General features: G+C 42.5%; 1 protein-coding gene across 4 annotated transcripts in view; it reads left to right on the top strand.

Annotated features, from left to right (window-relative positions):
- The window catches only part of FAN1 (FANCD2 and FANCI associated nuclease 1), a 42,649-nt gene that overhangs the window by 18,993 nt on the left and 4,087 nt on the right, over positions 1-19,569 (top strand). For 3 of the 4 annotated variants that reach the window (XM_073227093.1, XM_073227091.1, XM_073227092.1), the window contains 5 exons: positions 799-963; positions 1,414-1,564; positions 4,127-4,230; positions 4,795-4,989; positions 5,591-5,719. In XM_073227093.1, coding sequence (XP_073083194.1) covers positions 799-963; positions 1,414-1,564; positions 4,127-4,230; positions 4,795-4,989; positions 5,591-5,719 — 744 coding nt within the window. Of the gene's footprint in view, positions 1-798; positions 964-1,413; positions 1,565-4,126; positions 4,231-4,794; positions 4,990-5,590; positions 5,720-19,569 lie in introns of those variants that run through there. The other variant, XM_073227094.1, reaches the window with a different exon arrangement.

Below are 19,569 nucleotides of genomic sequence, written 5' to 3'. Positions count from 1 at the left end.
TGGGTTATGTGGTATATGGTTATATATATTTAGATTTTGAGGAACTGCCACTGTTCAGTGCTTGAGTCATTTTTACATTTTTGCCAGCAATGCACAAGGATTCCGATTTCTCCCACATCCTCATCAACACTTATTATTTTCCATTTTTCTGATTATAGTCATCCTAGTAGTTGTGACATGGTATCTTACTGTGGTTTTCAGTATTTTTGTTCATTTGTTTAACTCTGAATAGCCTTAGGAAATGCATATAATTCCTCCAAGATTATAATTACAATCCCTAAGATTCTGTTTCCTATAAATGAGGAATCTGGACCAGCTCTGTGTTTCCTGACCACACGTGAAACTTTTGGGAGCTCTGAGGTAGCCAGATGCCTGAGCCCATCCTGGAGATGCTTATTCTGTGGCTCGGGTGGGGACACACGCCTTCTTTCTGAGCTCCAAAAGTGGTGCCCTGAGAGCCACTTAGCCCGGTCTTCCTCTCCAGTCTTCCCTGGCCCACAGTGCGGGGGCACCCCTGACTTTCTTGGTCTCTCAGAGGGTGTGGCAGCTGAGGTCTATCATGTCCGTGTGTATGACCAGGAAGAGGTAGTGACTGGCCGCTTGTGCTCCAGGCATTTACAGTCAGGGATTATGATAATACATCTATGCATTAGAAAGGAAATATCCTTTATCTTTGGAAGTACAGCTTTGCCCATTTGCTAGTTAGCAAAACTGACTAACCGTGGGGTTTCCTGTCGCATGCAATTAAAGGATGCTGCCAAGGGGTCTTTCCTCATATGGGACCATGTTCTTTGCTAGGCTATTAAGTGCATCGCAGAAGGGATGGCAGATCCAGAAGTAAGAACAGGACATCGTCTTTCACTTTATCAGAGAGCCATGCGCCTGAGAGAGTCTCCAAGCTGTCGAAAGTACAGGCACCTCTTTCATCTGCTCCCAGAAATAGCTGTGGAAGATGTTAACCATGTAAGTAAATATCCCTTGGGCACTTTGGATTCAACTGCATTTACTGGGTTTTTCCTGAATTGGAAGCAGCCTAAGAGTGGTTTTCAATGCATTTTCTGAGACTTAGAAAAACCTAGCACTCATTGCAGACAGTGACCCGGCTGTAGCTGTTTTCACAGCAGTGCCCCCTCCATCAGATGGGCTAGTGTGCTCACACTGAGTGGAATGGCTTTCTGTGAAACCCCTGAGCTAGAAGCTCACAGACTTCGCCAGTTTTCCTGCTTGGTCAGGGTGCCTGGAGAGCAGCAGGGGGCTGTGCTCACAGCGCCAGAGTACGGTTCCTACAACCTTAGGAACGGGTGGCTTCGGCAGCAGGGAGGCACTGGAAAGTTCATGCTTACGACACTAGTCAGGGTTCCTGGGCCTGTAGCTGAAGTGAGGCTAACCGACCTTCTCCTGCTGCCGTCTCAGGTGACCATCACGGGCCGGCTGTGCCCCCAGCGTGGGATGGGCAAGTCTGTGTTTGTGCTGGAGGCCGGGGGAGCTGCCACCCCCACCACAGTCCTGTGCTCCGTGGAGGAGGTGGCGCTGGCCCATTACAGACGCAGTGGCTTCGACCAGGGTAATGCGCCCTTCTCCTCCCAGTGCCAGCGGGTGGGCAGTGGTGCCTGGGGGATTTGTCAGCAGTTGAGTGGTCGTTGTCTCTCTGTCCTAGCCCCAGGAGAGGATGCTGCTGACCCGGGAGGGTGTGGGAAGGAATCTCACTAACTGGAGTTGTTACAGGCCGCCTTCTTCACTCAGCCAGTGTCCACCACCTCATGCACCAAGAACAGCACTGACTGTCTGGTGGGATGTAGAAAGGAGGCCAGTTTTGCTTTCAGAGCTCATGTGAGGCAGGGAAGGACAGGAAAGGACAGAGGACTGACAGATGCTGCCTGGTAGCAAACCTGCAGAGAGAAGGGTTGGGCGGCTGGGCCAGGCTGCTGCTGACAGGCGAGCAGGCCTCATGGTCAGGTAACAACTGAGAAGATTGAAGGGCCAGGTCCTGGGACAGCACAGCACCAGTGGAACCAGAGAAGCTGCTAGAAAGAGCAAGCATTTGAATTCCTGGTACAACAAGCCCCTTCCTTCCCATGTGCGGAAGGAGAGGAAGAGTCAGTAGGAACTGGGGCTTGTCTGGTCTTCCTTTCCCAGAACTGAGTGGCAACCACCCCTGCTCCCCCTGCTGCACTGTCTTGGGGTGTGGCTCCTTGGGGACTGAGAGACCTCGAAGTAAGGCGGTGGCGCCTCTGACGGAGGGGAAATCGGTGAGGGAAACACCGCCTGTTCCCACTGAGCCCATCTCCTCTGCTGCCTTCCCTTCCATTGGTTTCTTTTTATTGGCAGGAGAGGTGGGGAGCGTGAGTGTGGTGTTGGGGTGCGTGGTGCAGAGCCCCTGTGGCTGCTTGTGGCTTTGTGTTCTTTGCGCTGCTGATGAGATTCTTAATGTCTCTAAGCCAGAAGTGCCGTGGGGCCAGGGGCAAGCTTGGCTCCAGTCCTCTTTTTTTCTGAGCTAGTTGGCATCCTCTGAAATGCCAGCTTCATGCAGAGGCCATTTTCTAAATGTTGGAATTAATTCGGCCAAGTCCTGAGACTGGGAGCATCAGCCCTGGAAGCCGAGGGCCCTTCTGGCTGTTGCAGGCACCTGGTATCTGCTCCTTGGGATGTAAATGTACAATGAGGAGAGGCCACCGTGGTACACAAAGGACCTTAGAATCTGAGAAATCGAATAACCATCCCCTGGCCAACAACTTGGATGCCGTACCCCAGCCACGACAAGCCTGGAGCCTGACTGCTGTTCCCTCGCTTCCTCACACAGCCTGTGGGCCCCGGGGGCCCCTCTGAGCATGGAAACAGACCGCCCCGCCTCTGCCCCTGCCTGACTCGAGTGTTGTCCTCGGGGGTCAGCATGCTTCAGAGTATGATACACCATCTCCTGAGACCGGGGTTCTGCCCCTTGGCCTGTACCGGGTGACCTGCACATGACCAGGCCATCTGAGGAGAACCCGAGGGAAACACACAGAGGGAGCCTCCAACAGGCCAAGCAACGTGGTTTGCTGCAGGGGCCTTTTGTGCCCTTGGGAGCAGCTTTTGATTCTCGCGCTGCTTCTTGCCCACAGACACAGCTGAGTGAGGCCCCCCATCTCCGGAGGGTGTGTTAGCCCGCGGCTGCATCCTCCCAGGTCTATGCTAAACGTGTCATGGAGCATCCCTGCCCACCCGAGTGTGTTAGTGCTGTACCCTGGCCTCATGCACATGGAGGGGGCCTTCCCAGCCAGAAGCGCTCCTCTGGAGAAATGCCCTCAGTCTGTAGGAGGGGTTGTGGCGGTCAGCACCCCTTCTAGCCAAGACAGTAATGTGGGAGGGGCAGCGCCCAGCCGTCTTCCCCTGTGAGGTGTGGCAGAGTGCTGAGGACTTGCTGTGGACACAGTCTGTGTGCTGTGCCATGGCTGAGCCCATGGGCCCCCTCCAGACTCTGCCCAGACATTTATATGGCCTGGGGCACTCTGTCAATGTAGTTTGTAGGTGGCATGAGGAGGGGGCTCTGAAATGGGGGGTCTCTGAGGGGGAGGGCTGCTAACAAAGCCCTGGATCTTAGAAACACTGGGCATGCTTGTCAGGCCATGGCAGTGGGATGCTGGGTGGAAGGAGGGCAATGGAAGCGGCACCAGCAAGGTCGGAGGGCGCAGGCTCCCAGGATGCTCCGCCTCATCCAACAGATTGCTTCCGGGAAGCCTCTCTTCAAGCGTGGCTGAGGGGCCCATACACCAGGGCCGTGTGCTAGGTGTGCTTATTCACTTCAGCTTCTGGCCCATGAATGGAATTCCTAGAGACTGAGGAGTCAGCTTTTATTTACTGATATTTAAATACGTTCCTTAGGTTTGTCCCTGAAGTTTGAGAACCACTGCTCTATGGCTCTGAAATGTGCATTTGAATTTTCCCATGATCACTAAAATTTTTGTCCTTAAATGAGGCTTCTGTAAATAAATAATATAATATAAAAAACTGAGGTAGGAATGGCATGAAAACAGCATTTGCATTTGTCTAAAATACTTCTATTATTCCCCTCAGATTGGGTAGGATGTAGATTATAGTGGTAGTTTAAAAAAAAAGTGATTTTTCTCTATGTGTTTGACTGTCTTAGGGATTCATGGGGAAGGGTCCACCTTCAGCACGCTGTATGGTCTCCTCCTGTGGGATCTCATCTTTATGGATGGGATACCAGATGTCTTCAGAAATGCCTACCAGGTAACCAAGTGACATTGCATCAGGAGTACGCTCTTCAGGTGGGCAGACACTTCTGCACTTTGGTGATTCACACACCTGTGTGCCACGTGTCTGCAGCCATCAGAAACCTACCTGAGAGTCTTTGTATGGTGCTAATTCCTCTGTAAGAATAGCTTTTAACTTTAAAATCTGACTCATAGAATTTAATATGTAAGTATGTTAAGTTTTAAACTTTAAGCCTTCTTTACCTTCATCATTCCACTTGCAACATCTCATGTAAGTTTCTTCAGCTTCAGCCTTGACCAAGCACCTGTCAGTGCCCATGGCTGTTTCAGGCACTGTTAACATGCGTCCTCACATGTGCCTACTAAGAATTCCACTTATTTAACTCAACAGATCTTTTCTCAAATTGTCACTCTGAAAAACCACTGTAATAAATTGCTTTTATATTAGATTACTTAATTTTTACATTTTTTGAGAAGATGTGTAAATTGGCCAATTTCCAAATTTTATCGGTATTGTGTATTCTCATTACTCTGGTTCTCTCCAGGCACAGTATGAGTGCTTGTTTTCCCTGCAACACAGGCATTCCCACTGGACTTATGTACAGACAGCTTCTTTGCAAGCAGGGGGCCAGCCATTGAGGCCAGGCTGCAGCTGATCCACAGTGCCCCTGCGGAGAGCCTGCGAGCCTGGGTGGCGGCTGCGTGGCAGGCCCAGGAAGGGCGAGTGGCTTCCATTGTCAGCTGGGATCGCTTTGCTTCTCTCCAGCAAGCTCAGGTGAAAATCAGCAATGTTGATTTGGTCAGAAAGTAACACCTCCCTGATGCTGGGTCTTTTTTGATAACTGTTATCAGAATACACACACCAATGTGTGTGTGTATGCATGTATGTGTATGTTTATGTGCATATGTGCACACATATACAGGCATGTGCATATGCATATGTACGTATCTGTGCATGTGTGTCTCTGCAAGTCTATGATAAAACCCCACCCAGATAGCACTGTTACTGATGGGCACATGTCAGGGTATACAAGAAGCTCCTGTGCTGTCCCTGTCTCTGTGACTGCTGGCCTTTGCAGGTCATCACTGTCATATTCCTGTGGAACCCAAATTCCCTCTTCCACAGCTGTTACCCAGGATTTTCCTGAGGGACAGAAGTGAAACTGGCCAAAGGAAAACTGACTGCCCAGGGCTTGCCAGTGGCAAGTTGACCAGTGGCTCTGGACCCCCATCAGAAGCAGCGAACACCACATGGTGCCTTTGGGATCCATTCTGTTGAATTAGACACTGAGTTTTCTCCATCTCATGATCACTGGAAGTATTTCAGGGTCTTTGTCACAAGGAAATGGATAACTGTCCATGTATTTTGTATTCAGGATCTTGTTTCCTGCTTGGGGGGCCCTGTCCTCAGTGGCGTGTGTAGGCGCCTGGCTGTGGACTTCCGGCACTGTCGAGGGGGCCTCCCTGACCTGGTGGTGTGGAACTCCCAGAATCATCGCTTTAAGGTCAGTGGACTCAAAGTGAAAGTCATCAGTTCTAATTTTATTAGTAACTTAATCAAAGGCCACTAAACATAGGCATTTCTTGCATGGCTGCTGACAAGACTGACTCCCGTGAGAGTGGCTGGACGGAGGGGCCAGGGTTTCCAGTGGCCACTGGCAGAGGCTGCCTCAGTGCCTCTCTGCACTGGGTGGCTCTCCGCACGGCAGCTCATGGCCTCAGAGGTGGCAAGCGAGAAGAGCCTCACGGTGTCGCCAAGACGGAAGCTACAGTCTCCTGTAACCTGACCTTGGCAGTCACCCTCTCTCTCTAATACTCTCCTGTTAGAACCATGTCTCTAGGTCCAGCCCCCACGCAGAGGAGGGGTCCTGCGGGGTGTGGTGTCAGGAGGGCAGAATTATGAGAAGCGGCTCTAAGCTGCCCATGCGAGGGCCCCCGCACGCGTTCTCCGCTGCCCCACCTCCCTTGCCTCTCATCCTGCTCACCACCAGCTTGGTTGTTTTCTTATTACTCAGTTTTGAGATTTAAAAAAGTTCTGGATACAAGTCCTATTGCAGACACATTCTCATCCCATCTGCAGCTTGTCTTTTCATTCTCTTAGTCTCTTGAAGAGTGGAAGTTTTAAATTTTGGCGAAGTCCAATTTATCTGTACTTTAATGGATCATGCTTTTGCTGTCATGTGGCATCTCTGACCGTGACTGTGGATTTGTGTATTTCTCCTTGAAGTTCTGTCAGACTTTGTTTTGTATGTTTTCAAGTTCTCTTATTGGATGTACAAACTTTAGGACTGTCATGTCCTTGCAATGAATTGACCTCTGTCAGTTTGGAATGACCTTCCTTAATTCCTGGTAATATTCTTTGCTCTGAAATCAGCTCATATTAATACAAAATCACTTCAGCTTTCTTTTGATTGACCTAATACATCTTTTCCTGTTCTTCCACTTTTAACTTATTTTATCTTTATATTTGAGTTTCTTTAAGGCAACATATAGCCAGGTCTTACTTTTTAATCCAGTTTGACCTCTGTGTTTTAATTAGGTATTTGGAACATTTACATTAATGTGATTATTGATGTTTAGCTTTAAACCTGCCATCTTGATATTTGTTTTCTATTTGTCTCAGCTCTCTTTTGTTCTTTAACTTCTTTTGCCTTTTTTTTAAAGATTGTACTTTATCCTTTGGTTGGCTTGTTAGCTGTAGTTCATTGTTGTTTTAAGTGGTTGCATCAGTGTTTATAGTGTTTTTTAATGAAATTTATTATTATCATTAATTAAAGTATCATTGATACACAATCTTATATGATGGTTTCACATAAACAACAGTGGTTTCAGCATTTGCCCATATTCTCAAGTGCCCACCCCTTTATTGTGTTCACTGTCTATCAGCTTAGTAAGATGTTAAAGAGTCATTGTCTTTCTGTGCTATACTGACTTCCCCATGACGTACCTGTATTGTGATTGCGAATTATAGTGCCTATTAATTCCCTTCTCCCTCCCCACCCACCCTCCTCAAACCCTCCCCTTTGGTAACTGTTAGTCCCTTCTTGGTGTCTGAGTCCACTGCTATTTTATTCCTTCAGTTTTGCTGATTTTATACTCCACAAATAAGTGAAATCATTTGGTATTTGTCTTTCTCTGCCTGGCTTATTTCACTGAGCATAATGGCCTTTAGATCCATTTATGTTATTGCAAATGGTAGGATTTCTTTTGTTTTTATGGCTGAATAATATTCCACTGTGTTTATGTACCACAGCTTCTTTATCCATTCATCTATTGATGGACACTTAGGTTGCTTCCATATCTTGGCTGTTGTAAATAATGCTGTAATAAACATAGGGGTGCATGTGTCTTTTTTAATCAGGAATCTTGTTTTCTTAGGGTAAATTCCTAGGAGTGGAATTCTTGGATCAAATGGTATTTCTATTTTTAGTTCTTTCAGGACTTTCCATATTTCTCTCCACAGTGGTTGAGCTAATTAACATTCCCACTAGCATGTAGGAGGGTTCACCTTTCTGCGCATCCTCACCAGCATTTGTTGTTTCTTGTCTTTTGGATATTGGCCATTCTGACCAGTGTGAGGTACCTCATTGATATTTTGATTTGCATTTCCCATTTCCCTAATGATTAGTAATATGGAGCATCTTTTCATGTGCCTGTTAGCCATCTGTAGTTCTTCTTTGGAAAAAAATATCTGCTCAGGTAGGTCCTCTGCCCATTTTTTAATCAGGCTATTTGTTTTGTGGTGTTAAGTTGTATGAGTTCTTTATATATTTTGGATCTTAATCCCTTACCAGATAAATCATTTATGAATGTATTCTCCCATACCCATGTAGGTTGCCTTTTTGTTCTGTTGATGGTGTCCTTTGCTGTGCAGAGCTTTTTATTTGATGTAGTCCCACTTGTTCATTTTTTATTTTGTTTCCCTTGCATGAGGAGATGTGTTCAGGAAAAAGTTGCTCATGTTTATATTCAAGAGATTTTTGCCTATGTTTTCTTCTAAGAGTTTTATGGTGTCATGACCTACATTCAGGTCTTTGATCCATTTTGAGATTACTTTTGGGTATGGGGTTAGACAATACTCCAGTTTCATTTCCTTCCATGTAGTTGACCAGTTTTCCCAGCACCAGTTGTTCAACTGGCTGTCTTTTCCCCATTGTATAACTGTGGCTCCTTTATCATATATTAATTGACTGTATATGCTTGGGTTTATATCTGGGCTCTCTATACTGTTCTATTGACCAGTGGGTCTGTTCTTGTGCCAGTACAAATTGTTTTCATTAATGTGGCTTTTTGAGCTTGAAATTAGGGAGTGTAATCCCCCCAGCTTTGTTCTTCTTTCTCAGGATTACTTTGGCTATTTGGTGTCTTTTGTGGTTCCATATGAATTTTAGTATCATTTGTTCTAGTTCATTGAAGAATGTTGATATTTTGATAGGGATTGCATTGAATCTGTAGATTGCTTTGGGCAGAGTGGCCATTTTGACAACATTAATTCTTCCTATCCATGAGCATGGGATAGATTTCCACTATTCCATGCCTTGTTTAATTTCTCTCATGAGTGTCCTGTAGTTTTCAGAGATAGTTCTTTCACTAAGTTAGATTGATTCCTAGGTATTTTATTCTTTTTGTTGCAATTGTAAATAGAGTTGTTTTCTGATTTCTTTTTCTGCTAATTTATTGTTAGTATATAGGAGTGCCACAGATTTCTGTGCATTAGTTTTGTATCCTGCAACTTTGCTGAATTCAGTTATTAGTTCTAATAGTTTTTTGATGCATTCTTTAGGGTTTTCTTATGAACAATATCATGTCATCTGCAAACAGTGACAGTTTAACTGCTTCCTTACCAATATGAATGCCTTTTATTTCTTTGTGTTGTCTGATTGCCGTGGCTAGGACCTCCAGCACTATATTGAATAAAAGTGTTGAGAGTGGGCATCCTTGTCTTATTCCTGATCTTGGAGGAAAAGCTATCAGCTTTTCAACAGTAAATATAATGTTGACTGTAGGTTTGTTGTATATGGCCTTTATTATATTGAGATATGTACCCTTTATACCCATTTTGTTGAGAATTTTTATCATGAATGGATGTTGTATTTGTCAAATGCTTTTTTGGCATCTATTGAGATGATCATGTGATTTTTGCCCATCTTTTTGTTGATGTGGTAGATGATACTGATTTTCAAATATTGTACCATCCTTGTGTCCCAGGGATACTGGTCTATAATTTTCAATTGTCTTTGGCTGGTTTTGGTATTAGAGTGATGCTGGCCTCATAGAATGAGTTTGGAAGTATTCCCTCCTCTTCTACTTTTTGGAATACTTTAAGAAGGATGGGTATTGAGGATTAAAGATGGCGGCATGGGAGGTGAGACAGAGGCTTCCTCCTAAAACTGTATATAATATGAAAATATAATTAATACAACTAATCCTGAAAGAGCACCAGGAAAGAGGATTGTATCAGACTGTATACACCTGGAGAAAAGAACAGACTTCACGGAACAGGGTAACGTACCAAAGCTGTGGCACGGTGGGACTGAAGCCCTTCCCCCACCCCAGCTCACTGGCTGGAGGAAGAGAAATGGAGCAGGGACAGGGGGAGGCCTGGGACTGCTGAGTACCTAACTCCAGAGATCTGCTATGGGAGCACAAACCTACATTTCATGGGGCTTTCATGATACTCTTGTGATTAGGGGATTGGAAAGCTAAGACAGGCAGAATTCCAGGAGAGACTGAGATTCCAGCCACTTGTGGAAAGCAAGGATCCATATCCGGCTGCTCTGGGACAAAAGGAAGGCGGGCAGTCTGAGAGACTTCCTAACAAGGAAGCCCTTAGTAAGAGGGCTGCTAAAGGGGCAAGGATTGCAACAGAACTTACTGCTCAGGAGAAAGGACAGGTAGACAAAATTTTCCGGGTGCACTCTACCCAGCAGGTTGGGAGCTTTCATGATTTACAGGTGCTCCAGCTCCCTGGCTGGCTACACAGCTCCAGGAACCCCCTCTGTGATAGGAAGCCTACTGCGCCTTTCTCCCAGCCAGCGCCACCTGGCTCGCAAACCGGCAAACTGTACCCTGGTGTTAGGCCAACCAGAGGGAAGATCTGTCTACAGCAACTACAAACACAAAGCATAGAGGCGTATACCTGTGTGCCCAGCCCACTGGTTCAGGCAGTGGAGACAGGCATAGTGGCCAGGAAGCAGGAAACAGCTCTTTCCTCTGCCTAGGCACCAATACCACTCCCCTGCAACTGCCAACATTGCTTCAGGGGCTGAGCAGCTCCAGAGAGTAGAGCTTCTGGACACTAGAGGGTGACATATACAAATATGAAACGCCAAAGGAACTTGGTTCAGAGTAAAATTAATATAACTCCTGAGGAAGGTGACATGGACCTCATGACTCTTCCAGAAAGGGAGTTCAAAATAAAAATCATTAACATGCTAATGGCGGTACAGAAAGATATTCAAGAACTCAGGATTGAATTCAGGTGGGCGATCCAATAGTTCAAGAGCACAATGGAGGGAATTAAAAGCAGATTGGATATGGTGGAGGAGACAATAAATGAAATAGAAACTAGAGAAAAGGAATACCAAGAAGTTGAGGCACAGAGAGAAAAAAAGATCTGTAAGAATGAAAGAATATTGGGAGAACTGTGTGACCAATCCAAGCGGAACAATATTCGCATTATAGGGGTACCAGAAGAAGAAGAAGAGAGAGAAAGGGATAGAAAGTGTCTTTGAAGACAAAATTACTGAAAACTTCCCCAATCTAGGGATGGACATAGCCTCTCAGGTCATGGAGATCCACAGATCTCCCAACAGAAGGGACCCAAGGAAGACGACACCAAGACATATTGTAATTAAAATGGCAAAGATCAAGGATACGGACAGACTATTAAAAGCAGCCAGAGAGAGAAATAAGATCACATACAAAGGAAAGCCCATCAGGATAACATCAGACTTCTCAGCAGAAACCTTACAGGTCAGAAGGAAAGGCATGATGTATTTAATGCAATGAAGCAGAAGGGCCTGGAACCAAGATTACTTTATCCAGCAAGATTATCATTTAAATTTGAAGGAAGGATTAAACAATTTCCAGATAAGCAAAAGCTGAGAGAATATAGCTCCCACAAACCATCTCTATAGTCTATTCTGGAGGGACTGCTATAGATGGAAGTGTTCCTAAGATTCAATAGCTGTTCACTAGAGGTAATAAAACCACAGTAAATTAAGTAGAACAGCTAATTACTAAGTAAATGCAAAATTAAATTAACTATCCTCAAAGTCAATCAAGGGATAGACAAAGAGTACAGAATATGATACCTAATATATAAAGAATGGAGGAGGAAGAAAAAGGAGGAGAAAAAGAAAAGAACCTTTAGATTGAGTTTGTAATAGCATATTAAGTGAGTTAATTTAGACTCTTAGATAGTAAGGAAGTTAACCTTGAACCTTTCGTAACCATGAATCTAAAGTCTGTAATGGCAGTACATACATACCTATCGATAATCACCCTAAATGTAAATGGACTGAATGCACCAATGAAAAGACATAGAGTCACTGAATGGATAAAAAAACAAGACCCCTCTATATGATGCCTAGAAGAGACTCACTTTAAATCCAAAAACATACACAGACTAAAAGTGAAGGGATGGAAAAAGATATTTCATGCAACTAATAGAAAAAAGCAGGAGTTGCAGTACTTGTGTCAGACAAAATAGACTTAAAAACAAAGAAAGTCACAAGGGACAAAGGAGGACACACATTACATAATGATAAAGGGGTTAATGCAACAAGAAGATATAATCATTATAAATATCTATGCTCCCAACACAGGAGCACCTACATATGTGAAACAAATACTAACTGAATTAAAAGGGGAAATAGAATGCAATGCATTCATTCTAGGAAATTTCAATACTCTACTCATTCTGAAGGACAGATCAACCAGACAGAAAATAGGTAAGGAGACAGAGGCACTGAATAACACAATAGAACAGATGGACCTAACAGACATCTACAGAACTTACACCCAAAAGCAACAGAATATACATTCTTCTCAAGTGCACCTGGAACATTTTCAAGAATAGATCATATACTAGGCCACAAAAAGAGCTTCAGTAAATTCAAAAATATTGAAATTGTACCAACCAGTTTCTCAGATCACAAAGCTATGAAACTAGAAATAAATTACGCAAAGAAAATGAAAAATCCCACAAACACATGGAGGCTTCACAACATGCTCCTAAATAACCAATGGATCAATGACCAAATAAAAACAAAGATCAAGCAATATATGGAGACAAATGACAACAATAATTCAACACTGCAAAATCTGTGTGATGTAGCCAATGCTGTGCTAAGAGGAAAGTATATTGCAATACAGGCCTACCTCAAGAAAGAAGAACAATCCCATATAAGCAGTCTAAACTCACAATTAATGAAACTAGAAAAAGAACAACAAATGAGGCCCAAAGTCAGTAGAAGGAGGGACATAATAAATAGTAGAGCAGAAATAAATAAAATTGAGAAGAATAAAACAATAGAAAGAATCAATGAAAGCAACAGCTGGTTCTTCAAGAAAATAAACAAAATTGATAACCCCCTAGCCAGACTTATCAATAAAAAAAGAGAGTCTACACACATAAACAGAATCAGAAATGAGAAAGGAAAAAACAATACGGACACCACAGAAATACAAAGAGTTATTAGAGAATACTATGAAAAATTATATGCTAACAAACTGGATAACTTAGAAGAAACAGACAACTTTCTAGAAAAATACAACCTTCCAAGGCTGACCAAGGGAGAAACAGAAAATCTGAACAGACCAATTACCAGCAATGAAATTGAACTGGTAATCAAAAACCTACCTAAGAACAAAACTCCTGTACCAGATGGCTTCACTGCTGAATTTTATCAAACATTTAGTGAAGACCTAATACCCATTCTCCTTAAAGTTTTCCAAAGAGTAGAAGAATAGGAATATCTCTAAAACTCATTCTGTGAGGCCAGCATCACTCTAATACCAAAACTAGGCAAAGACACCACAAAAAAAGAAAATTGCAGAATATCCCTGATGAACATAGATGCAAAAATACTCAACAAAATATTAGCAAACTGAATTCAAAAATACATCAAAAAGATCATCCATCATGATCAAGTAGGATTTATTCCAGGGATGCAAGGATTGTACAACATTCAAAAATTCATCAATATCATCCACTACATCAACAAAAAGAAGGACAAAAACCACATGATCATCTCCATAGATGCTGAAAAACCATTTAACAAAATTCAACATCCATTCATGATAAAAACTCTTAACAAAACAGGGTTAGAGGGCAAGTACCTCAACATAATAAAGGACATATATGACAAACCCACAGCCAACATTATACTTAACAGTGAGAACCTGAAAGCTTTTCCTTTAAGATCAGGAACAAGACAAGGATGCTCACTCTCCCCACTTCTATTCAACATAGTACTGGAGGTCCTAGTCACAGCAATCAGACAACACAAAGAAATAAAAGGCATCAGGACTGGCAAGGAAGAAGTTAAACTGTCCCTGTTTGCATATGACATGACACTGTACATAAAAAAACCCTAAAGAATTCACTCTAAAACTACTAGATATAATATCTGGATTCAGCAAAGTTGCAGGATACAAAATTAATACACAGAAATCTGTGGCATTCCTATACACTAACATGAACTAGAAGAGAGAGAAATCAGGAAAACAATTCCATTCACAATTGCATGAAAAAGAATAAAGTACCTAGGAATAAACCTAACCAAGGAAGTGAAAGATCGATACTCTGAAAACTACAAGGCACTCATGAGAGAAATTAAAAAAGATAACAATGGAAACACATCCCATCCTCATGGATAGGAAGAATTAATACTGTCAAAATGGCCATCCTGCCTAAAACAATCTATAGATTCAGTGCAATTCCTATCAAAATACCAAAAGCATTCTTCAACAAACTAGAGAAAATCGTTCTAAAATTCATATGGAACCACAAAAGACCTCGAATAGCCAAAGGAATCCTGAGAAGGAAGAATAAAGCAGGGAGAATTATGCTCCCCAATTTCGAGCTCTACTACAAAGCCACAGTAATCAAGACAATTTGGTACTGGCACAAGAACTGACCCATAGACCAATGGAACAGACTAGAGAGCCCAGATATAAACCCAACCATATATGGTCAATTAATATATGATAAAGGAGCCATGGACATACAATGGGGAAAAGACAACTCGTGTTGGCAAAACTGGACAGGTAAATGCAAGAGAATGAAACTGGATTATTGTCTAATCCCATACACAAAAGTAAACTCAAAATGGATTGAAGACTTGAATGTAAGTTATGAAACTATAAAACTCTTAGAAAACAACATAGACAAACATCTCCTGAATATAGCATGAGCAACTTCTTCCTGAACACATCTCCTCGCACAAGGGAAACAAAAGCAAAAATGAAGTCATGGGACTACAACAAACTAAAAAGTTTCTGTACAGCAAAGGACACCATCAACAGAACAAAAAGGCATCCTACAGTATGGGAGAATACATTCATAAATGACATATCCAACAAGGGGTTAACATCCAAAATATATAAAGAACTTACATGCCTCAACACCCAAAAAGCAAATAACCCAGTTAACAAATGGGCAGAGGATATGAAGAGACAATTCTCCAAAGAAGAAATTTGGATGGCCAACAGACACATGAGAAGATGCTCCACATCACTAATCATCAGGGAAATGCAAATTAAAACCACAATGAGATATCACATCACACCAGTAAGGATGGCCAGCATTGAAAAAACTAAGAACAATAAAGGTTGGTGAGGATGTGGAGAAAGGGGAACCTTCCTACACTGCTGATGGGAATGTAAACTAGTTCAACCATTGTGGAAAGCAATATGGAGGTTCCTCAAAAAACTAAAAATAGAAATATCATTTGACCTGGGAATCCCACTCCTTGGAATTTACCCAAAGAATACAACTTCTCAGATTCAAAAAGACACATGTGGGGGAGAGGATCCAAGATGCCGGCATGAGTAGGACAGTGGAAATCTCCTCCCAAAACCATATATATTTTTGAAAATATAACTAGTCCTAAAAGAGAGACCAGAAGATACAGGACAACAGCCAGGCTACATGCACATCTGCAAGAACCCATCACCTCACGAAGGGGGGTAAGATACAAGCTGCGGCCCAGCAGGAGGAGAGGATTAGGAGCGGGGAGGGAGAGGGAGCCCAGGACTGCTAAATACCCACCCCTAGCCATCCGCACCAGGAGCGCAGACACACAGTGGGTGGTGTGCTGGATACTAGGGAAATGGGACAGTAAAACCTGTGAGCGGGTCCTCACAGCTGGCACCCCTGGGACAAAAGAAAAGCGAGTGCTTTTTGAATGTATTAAAGGGACAGGAGCCTCACAGCTGGACGGAAGCATTCCGGCACACTCAGCTTAACAGCTGGGAATCCCGGGGAACTCTGCGTGCCCTAACTCCTGGGTGGCAGCACAGCTTGGAGGCCCCTCACAGCAATAAACAGCCTCCTGCCTGTTCCCCCTCCAGTGTGGCCCTGCCATAGCAGAGAAGCAGCCTGAGACTGGCCACACCCACAGCAATGGCGTGGAGCTTACTCCACAGTGGCCCGGGCAAGAATCAGAGACCCTGTTTGGGCAGAACTGCCCAGCACAAGCCGCTAGGGGTCACTGTTCTCCCAGGAAAGGAAGGCCAGGAGCAAGTGGAAAGGGTCTTGGTTCTCCCAGCTGACACACGTGCCAACTGCTTACAACTACCTCTATCACCATGAAAATGCAGAAGAATTTGATACAGACCAGACTAACCCAGACATCCTCCCCTGAGAGGGAATCTGAGGAGATGGATTTAACCAATCTTCCTGAAAAAGAATTCAAAATAAAGGTCATAACCATGCTGATGGACTTGCAGAGAAATATGCAAGAGCTAAGGAGGGAGAATACAGAAATAAAACAATCTCTGAAAGGACTTAAAAGCAGAATGGATGAGATGCAAGAGGCCATTAATGGAACAGAAATCAGAGAACAGGAATGCAGAGAAGCTGACACACAGAGAGATAAAAGGATCTCCAGGAATGAAAGAATATTAAGAGAAGTGTGTGACCAATCCAAATGGAACAATATTCGCATTATAGGGGTACCAGAAGAAGAAGAAGAAGAAGAGAGAAAAAGGGATAGAAAGTGTCTTTGAAGAAATAATTGCTGAAAACTTCCCCAAACTGGGGGGGGGAAATAGCCTCTCAGACCACAGAAGCACACAGAACTCCCAACAGAAGGGACCTAAGGAGGACAACACTAAGACACATAATAATTAAAATGGCAAAGATCAAGGACAAGGTCAGAGTATTAAAGGCAGCTAGAGAGAAAAAGGTCACCTATAAAGGAAAACCCATCAGGCTACCATCAGACTTCTCAACAGAAACCTTACAGGCCAGAAGAGAATGTCATGATATATTTAATGCAATGAAACAGAAGGGCCTTGAATCAAGGATACTGTATGCAGCACGATTATCATTTAAATATGAAGGAGGGATTAAACAATTCCCAGACCAACAAAAGTTGAGGGAATTTGCCTCCCACAAACCACCTCTACAGGGTATTTTAGAGGGACTGCTCTAAATGGAAGCACTCCTAAGGCTAAACAGATGTCACCAGAGAAAATAAAATCACAGCAAAGAAAGCAGAACAATCAAATACTAACTGAAGGCAAAAAATAAAATCAACTACCCACAAAAGCAGTCAAACAAAAAAACACAAAAGAGCACACACACACACACACACACACACACACACAAACAAAACACCTAACATACAAGGAATGGAGGAGGAGGAATAAGAAGGGAGAGAAACAAAGAATCATTAGACTGTGTTTATAATAGCTCAATAAGTGAGTTAAGTTAGCCAGTAAGATACTAAAGAAGCTAACCTTGAACCTTTGGTAACCACGAACCTAAAGCCTGCAATGGCAATAAGTACATATCTTTCAGTAATCACCCAAATGTAAATGGACTGAATGCACCAATCAAAAGACACAGAGTAATAGAATGGATAAGAAAGCAAGACCCATCTATACGCTGCTTACAAGAGACTCACCTCAAACCCAAAGACATGCACAGACTAAAAGTCAAGGGATGGAAAAAGATATTTCATGCGAACAACAAGGACAAAAAGACACATGCACCTCTATGTTTATCACAGCACTTTTTACAATAGCCAAGCTATGGAAGCAACCTAAGTGTCCATCAGTAGATGAATGGATAAAGAAGAAGTGGAACATATACACAATGGAATACTATTCAGCCATAAGAAAGAAACAAACCCTACCATTTGCAACAACATGGATGGAGCTGAAGGACATTATGCTCAGTGAAATAAGCCAGGTGGAGAAAAATAAATGCCAAATGATTTCCTTCATTTGTGGAGTATAACAATGAAGCAAAACTGAAGGAACAAAATCGTAGCAGACTCAGAGACTCCAAGAATGAACTAGTGGTTACCAAAGGGGAGGGGTGTGGGAGGGCTGGTGGGGAGGGAGGGAGAAGGGGACTGAGGGGTATTATGTTTAGGACACATGGTGTGGGGGATCACGGGGAGAACAGTGTAGCACAGAGAAGGCAAATAGTGAATCTGTGGCATCTTACTACACTGGTGGACAGTGACTGCATTGGCATATGGGTGGGAACTTGATAATATGGGTTAAATGTAGTAACCATATTGTTTTTTCATGTGAAACCTTCATAAGAGTGTATATCAGTCATACGTTAATAAAAAATTTAAATTAAAAAAAAAGGATGGGTATTAGCTCTTCTTTCAATGTTTGATAAAATTCAGCTGTGAAGCATCTGTGGTAGGGATTTTGCATGCCTGGAATAAATCCCACTTGGTCATGATGGATGATCTTTTTGATGTATTTTTTAATTTGGTTTACTAATATTTTGTTGAGGATTTTTGCATCTATGTTCATCAGTCATATTGGTCTATAATTTTCTTTTTTTGTGGTGTTGCCTTGTTTTGGTATTAGAGTGATGCTGGCCTCATAGAATAAGTTTTTTGATTGCCAGTTTGATTTCATTGGTGGTAATTGGTCTGTTCAGATTTTCTATTTCTTCCTGGGTCAGTCTGGAAGGTTGTATTTTTCTAGAAAGTTGTTCATTTCTCTTGGTTGTCCAATTTGTTGGTATACAATTTCTTATAGTATTCTCTAATAATTTTTTATTTCCATGGAGTCATTGCGATTTCTTCTTTTTTGTTTTTGATTCTGTTTATGTGTGTACACTCTTTTTTACTTGATATACTCTCTTTTTTTTATATATATTTCTGGCTAGAGGTTTATCTGTTTTGTTTATTTTCTCAAAGAACCAACTCCTGATTTCATTGCTTCTTTCTATTGTTAATTCTTCTCAATTTTATTTATTTCTGCTCTGATCTTTATTATGTCCCTCCTTCTACTGACTTTGGGCCTTATTTATTCTTCTCTTCTAGTTTCATTAATTGTGAGTTGAGGCTGTTCATTTGGGATTGTTGTTCTTTCTTGAGGTAGGCCTGTATTGCAATATACTTTCCCCTTGGAACTGCCTTTGTTGCATCCCACAGGGTTTGGGCTGTTGAGTTGTTGTTTTCATTTGTCTCCATATATTGTTTGATCTATGTTTTAATTTGGTCACTGATCCATTGATTATTTAGGAGCATGTTGTTAAGCCTCCGTGTGTTTGTGCACTTTTGTTTTCTTTGCATTATTTATTTCTAGTTTCATACCTTTGTGGTCTGAGAAGCTGGCTGGTAGAACTTCAGTCTTTTTGAATTTATTGAGGCTCTTTTTATGGCCTAGTATGTGATCTACTCTGCAAAACATTCCATGTATACTTGAGAAGAATGTGTATCCTGCTGCTTTTGGGTGGCATATTCTGTAGATATTTGTTAGGTCCATCTGTTCTAGTGTACCATTCAGTGCCTCTGTCTCCTTATTTTCTACCTGATTGATTTATTGATGTGAGTAGTGTGTTAAAGTTTCCTAAAATTAATGTGTGGCAATGTATTTTCTCCTTTAATTCTGTTAGTATTTGTTTCACATATTTATGTGTTCCTATATTGGATGCATAGATATTTATAATGCTTATATCCTCTTGTTGGACTGACCCCTTTATCATTATGTAATGTTCTTCATCTCTTTCTACTTTCTTTGTTTTGAAGTCTATTTTGTTGGATACAAGTGCTGCTACTCCTTTTTTCTCCCTATTATTTGCATGAAATATCTTTCACTATCCCTTCACTTTTACTCTGTGTATGTCTTTGTGTTTTAAGTGAGTCTC

Source organism: Manis javanica, chromosome 18 (assembly GCF_040802235.1).
Source record: "Manis javanica isolate MJ-LG chromosome 18, MJ_LKY, whole genome shotgun sequence".
NCBI classification, from domain to species: Eukaryota; Metazoa; Chordata; class Mammalia; order Pholidota; family Manidae; genus Manis; species Manis javanica.
The sequence above is the reverse complement of the archived record's forward strand: the minus strand, read 5'-3'. Positions and strand labels throughout refer to the sequence as shown.